Source organism: Aulostomus chinensis, chromosome 11 (assembly GCF_037954235.1).
Source record: "Aulostomus chinensis isolate RoL2024-O1b breed Wild chromosome 11, RoL_Achi_v1.0, whole genome shotgun sequence".
Taxonomy (NCBI): Eukaryota; Metazoa; Chordata; class Actinopteri; order Syngnathiformes; family Aulostomidae; genus Aulostomus; species Aulostomus chinensis.
Genome location: NC_141330.1, coordinates 13,111,722 through 13,117,579, shown reverse-complemented (window position 1 = coordinate 13,117,579; position 5,858 = coordinate 13,111,722). Strand labels below are relative to the sequence as shown.

The 5,858-nt window shown below is 43.0% G+C and overlaps 1 protein-coding gene across 1 annotated transcript; it reads left to right on the top strand.

The window, feature by feature from the left end:
• The first annotated feature begins 954 nt into the window (after nucleotides 1–954).
• On the top strand, nucleotides 955–4,373 carry spmip4 (sperm microtubule inner protein 4). Its single transcript, XM_086218789.1, has 8 exons — nucleotides 955–965; nucleotides 1,263–1,331; nucleotides 1,452–1,481; nucleotides 1,604–1,794; nucleotides 1,873–1,961; nucleotides 2,055–2,235; nucleotides 3,212–3,285; nucleotides 3,357–4,373. The coding sequence occupies exons 1-8, from the start codon at nucleotides 955–957 to the stop codon at nucleotides 4,218–4,220; spliced, it is 1,509 nt and encodes a 502-aa protein (XP_086074915.1). The 3' UTR covers nucleotides 4,221–4,373.
• Nucleotides 4,374–5,858: the final 1,485 nt, after the last annotated feature.

The following is a 5,858-nucleotide window of genomic DNA, read 5'->3' as shown; positions in this document are numbered from 1 at the left end:
CTTTATGATGAGGACACAATTCTACAGTCAGCATGGGAACAGAGTGATTCCCTGGTGGGTATGATATCCTAGATTGTTCTTAGACTTCTTGGAACAAGCTCTGTGCCTTTGTCTAACGTAGCGTTGATATAACACTGTTTCCATGCAGCGGCGGAGTAGAGACAATGAAACATGACTCCAGAAACCCAACACCACTAGCCCACAGCCTGTATCTGGTGTCGGCAGAGCCGCCTTGACTTTCAGTCCTTGCCATACTTTTGTTATGCGAGTTCATCAAACCATGAACACGTAACATATTATCAAATCCAAAACCAAAGACTGAATGATGGTGAGCAGTGATTACCCCCGGATCAGTGGAAATGGTGACATCACCTGAACTGATTCTCCGATGGTTACACTTGTTAGCGAACTAAACGTGCGTACTAAATTCTTGTCGAAACATCACCTGTGTATCTGCTGGGCTGGACTGAGTGTCACTCAAGATGATCCTATTGTCTATTGTAACGCCATCGCTGTGGCTGTTCCAGGAGCACACAAGCTAAGATACGGAGCTGTCAAGAACACATCCTTCCCCTCTCATCTATCTGGACCAAGAGAGAACTCGCTGCTCATATCTGCTCCAGTTGCTTCAAGACACATTTCTGGATCAGCAACAAGACACTACAAGGGCAAGTTTGTCTCTTTCTGGGGAAAGAATAATTACACATTTCCTCCGTATCAATACAGGTAGGTGACAGTCTGTGTTTGTGAGTTCTTTGTTGAATGATGGTTACAATTTACATGTTAATATCTGAGGCCAGAGAGAAACATGACTTTTTTAGTCAGTTATGTATTATATCAGCTGTGTGGAAAAAATACCATCCTGGATCATCACCCCCACCAAGGAGGTCAGGCTTTTAGCAGCCTTAGTTTGTCAACAGGATTACAAAAACTGTTAAGCTGTTTTCTCGATACATGGTGGAGAGGTGGAGAGTGGGCCAAGGAGGAACTCATTTAATTTTAGGGCTGATTAGTGGTAGATAGCGCCACCTGCTGGCGACAGGAAATGACATGTTTTTGTTTGGTCAGAAATGCCTTAAGAACCTGGTGATGAGTTACTCCAGCAGAAAGATGGAGCCCTCCTCGTTGGACCACAACAGTCTGGTTGATTTAAAAGACTAGTACCATGTTGGAGGTGCCATCATGTGAGTAGAGACTTTCTACACAGAAACCAGAAGACAGATGCAGAATTTTTTTTTAAAAAGATAAACAAACTGTCACAGACGTGACATCAGCCAGCATTACTCTGGTGCTGCCAGGAAGAAAAGTAAACTTCGCCTCAACGATCAGCTGTGAGTTGCCACTCATTTATCATAAATTTATGGATTATAAAATCCCCAAATCAAATTCTATGAAAGGTAATTTCTCAGTTGTGAATAATGATAAAATGTGTTCTTATCTTATTTTCTCAGCATACCAAAACCAAGTGATATAAATTTAGCGTGAGTATTTTTTTCTGTAGATCCTTGAAAAGCTTTCAGACTGATTTATTCAACTGAAAGCTCCCCACTTGATTGTGTTTCTACCTCAAACTTTAACACATTCCATTTAATTACCTCTACAGGGAGAAAATGATACATATTGCAGCTCCAAAAGAACATCCGTATGCATCCCACATCTCCCGGTTTGCAGTGTTCCCAACCTTCCGTTCTCCAGATGACCCCAACACAGGAGTCAGAGCTGTTTCTCAAACATTCCCCGGCCCTCTCATCCCAGCGTCTCCCCCAGACGTCACTCTACTTAGCAAAACTAAAGGTGTGAATCGAGGTTGTAATGGAGTAAGACATAAATGTGTCATAGAAGTCTTCAAGATGTCCTTATCCCTACGTACAGGTGGTCCATATAGGCATGAAATAATAGCAACGCCCATGAGGACCAGGAGGAAGGCTGTTACATGGGCGGGAGAACATGGTTTCTTAGATGTGAGTGAGGAACTGATGATTTCCACTTCACTTTGTCACTAAAGTTCAATAATTCATTAGTGGTTCTGGTAATTTTCATCACTGGCTCCTCAGCATGCAAAACCAATGAAGGGAAAGAGCCAAGTCATGTACCCTACTCCCCTGAAGGCCGTGCTGCCCAACCCCAGGCTGCGTGATTGGGATTTGTCAATATCTGAGCGGACCAGCAACATGTTGAGAAATTTGGAAAGGACACTCTGGATCACCTCGTACCAAATGCACTATACAGGTAAAAGTTTGTAATGCTTCTATCTGAGAGGAAGCTGAAGATCGTATAGTACCACTAGAGGGCACTCTAGACAGTGCCAAGGCAAACAATTAATTTCTGCGGGGTGAGATGCATCTGCCCCAAAATTTGAGAGACTCTTTGTCAGCTCTTGCTACAAGATCAAGATCAAAATTCAAGTTTGGTGAAATTCTGCCTCATAGTTTGTAAGTAATCCTGCTAAAAGGCAAATGAACATCACTTCCTTGGTGGGGGAAGTAATTAGGTAACAATAAAATGTGTGGAGCAACTTTGTGACAAAGGAAACAACTAGAGGTAGCATGTGTATGAGTTTAAAGTTGTAAAAGCACTCAGACACTGCATAACTATGTCAGGGAGAACCTTCAGCCCCTGGCACTTTTGTGCTCTGGGCCTTATTAAAGTTGCAAGCACCGATGAGCATTGCAAGTGCATGAAGGAGCAGACAGTTGTGTGCAATGTGGTGCTAAAATCACTTCCTGCATCCGCTTGGTGATGTGAGACAACTGTAGATCACACAAGGACAGCACAGCGTCATTTTGATGTGAATCAAATTCTGTTTATTACATCAGACTTACTTCCTGTAACCACTGGGTGGTGCTATGACTTAAATTCAGCTTGTAGATTTCATCAGGTCATGTGAAGTCTGAAAAAGACCTGAATATATGGAGTCAGTGACATCAGTTTCGTTGCTCTAATGCAAAATATTAAAGTTGTCGTCATCGCCATGGTAAAGCTGTCTAAAAAACATCTCTCAGTCTTCACAGTTACTAATCACAAAGTTTTTAAAGAGTTTCTGATCAAATTTGGGATGCATCTGGTCAGCCCAGTAGGAGAAGCCACCAGGTGGCATCATGATAATCTGCATGACGCACCTCTCTACCAAGCATGGTGCTGATTTGCTTTATTGATTTTACGTCATTCTGCCGTTTATATATTTGATGTATTTTTGAAGGATCTGGACCAGCAAACCCTCTGAAGATCGATGACTTCAAGGAAAAAATGAGTGACCTCACTGGGACTTCATACGCTGCACCACTGGTAAGAGTACTGAGAAAAATGCACAGTTGTATACAACATGTTCTTGCCCTAATGAATTCCTGTGTTTCCAGAGGGAAAGATCCCACCCTGTGTTTGTTCCCTCTAAACCAAAAGAAGCTCTGGGAAGAAGACAGCGGAGGATCTGCAGTCCCACGGCTGCAGAGCCACCCCCAAACCCAGGCTCTGCTTCAGTTCGTGTAAACCAAGCTCGGTCACAAGAGATTACCGCTGAGCAGAGTGAAGCACCACATCCAAACAAAATGGGTCAGAGTCAGTCAGCCAGCAGCAGTGGCTCCACAGAAGCAGGAGGCACTGAACTTTCCCATGAGGTCTTACACAAACAATCTCAGAGAAAAAGCTCAGAGTGTCAAGGCAGGGAGACTGAAACCTGTAAAGTCCACTTTGGTGGAAGTCTCATGCAAGACTCCACATTACAGAACAGCCAAGAGGCTAACGCTGGCCAGATCACGGACACACAGCGATCCACGGATGTCAGCAACCGCCCACATCCCCAGCAAGATGTAGAGTTTAACAGAGGGAAAAGCTCAATCGAGCTGTGTGATGAACGCAGCAAGGAAGAGGAGTATTTTAAAGTTGGAAGAATTCCATCTAGCCTCAGTCGATCAGCTGCTGCCAAACACCAGGCAAGTGCTGAATCTCAGGCTGAGGTATCGATGGCAGCTTCAGAGCTGCCACTCACCCTCTCTAACACCTGCATCCGGCCACGCCCCCCTGTCCTGCCTGGGATTCACCCAACCAGGACTGGTGGTCCAGCTCTCCGCCTTCTGGACCTTCAACATTCATTCAGTAAATCAGAAGCTAACCGCAACTTCAACAAATCCATCACACGAGCATCCGTCAACCTTGGAGACAACAAAGTCACCGGGAGAAAACATGACTTCTACGGGATCAACTGCACTGTCCTCCGTGGATAATCTCATCAACATGAAACTCAATACCAGCCAAAATGATTGGGATATACTACTAACAATTGATACTCAAGCACCACTGAGTGCTGCTTTGGAATTCAGGCTAAAGATTTATTTCAATTTTAGCGCAATATGGGTCAGTGTAATCTGAGGTGAAAAAGGCGAAACATGATCAAAAATATAATCTAAAATAAGTGTTATGGTGCTGCAGGTATCAGAGCCTGCAAACTTAAAAAAAAAGGCATCTTAGTTGGTACAGGTGTGTGTGTGTGTGTATGCTCACGTGTGTGTGTGTGTGTGTGTGTATTCTCACGTGTGTGTGTGTGTGTGTGTGTGTGTGTGTGTGTGTGTGTGCAACTTACAATCCATAAGGATGCTGCATGAAAATACTAGCATCATTGGTATCAGTCCGATATTTATTTTTCTCCAGTTTTATTGAAATCTCTTCTTCTTTCTTCGATTTACAGGCTTTTTCAAATATTTGGAACATTAGGAAATGTGTTACTCTTCTCAGATCCACCATGTTTTGCGTGTGTTTTCAGCATGCCTTGACATCATTCATCGTCAACTTGCTTTTGTCGAGAAAGTATCCAAAATATTGGTAAATATCATCCAAACCAATTATATAGGATCTCTGCAAAGAAGAATTCCAATATTGTGCATCCCTGGCAATCGTGATAGCATCTACACAAGAGTTAACTACTATTACCGTAATTGTACAGCAGTTCATAATAAGTAACTAGTGTGTAGATGTGTAAATAGTTTTAAATATGTCTGACTAATACCACTCGCTCAATATCCTGTAATTACAGTAACGAATTGGGCCCATTTGGAAAGAAAATGTTGATTTGGTCTTTGCTTCTGAGCATTCCATTTGCAATATTAATTGGTCCTCAGCGTGTTATACAATAGCGGTCTTATATAAGGAGTCTATAAGCTGCAGCTGTTTGTGAGGACAGAAAAGAAATCAAAAGGCCTTCAAAGTGAACTGTGAGTTCAGGCTGCCAGCACAGTCGTATGACAGCGGAGCAGTGAAGCTTAGATACGTGCTCTGGTGTTAAACCTGTTTTATTTAACAGTTGGTCGGACACATACTACCCCCCCGAATCCATCCATCCATCCATAATAACACACACACGCACACACACACATTGTTTACTCCAGCGATTTGTGAGCAAACAGAACCCACCTCCCTGTATTGTCGGTGCTGCAGTAACCTTCGAGCTCGCAAGTGAAAGGAAAAATGCCTTTTCACACATAATCTGTTGCAGTCAAGCTGAGTCACTCTGAAAGGAGTTTTTGTGACAGTCAGTCCTTGTGGAGCTGGCTGACACTGATGTAACATCCTTTCATTGAGCCTTTCAGAAGGAAAATGATAATGTTTCCCTCCGCCGAATGGACCTGGGCAAGTTTCATGTTGAATATCTGTCTCTATTTCAAATGAATGTCTCTGAATAACCATCACATTCAAGGTCGCGCGCAGTTCCAAACCTTAGTTATTCATTAGGTTTATGATAAATTGTTTGAGTAACAACTCAACCTTGAAGCGATCTGGACTTACAGGCACATTCACAACGCATTATTGTTCTGAGATGTTAAAAAAAAAAAGCTCTCGCAAACAACACAATGAAGGTGTTAGTGGTT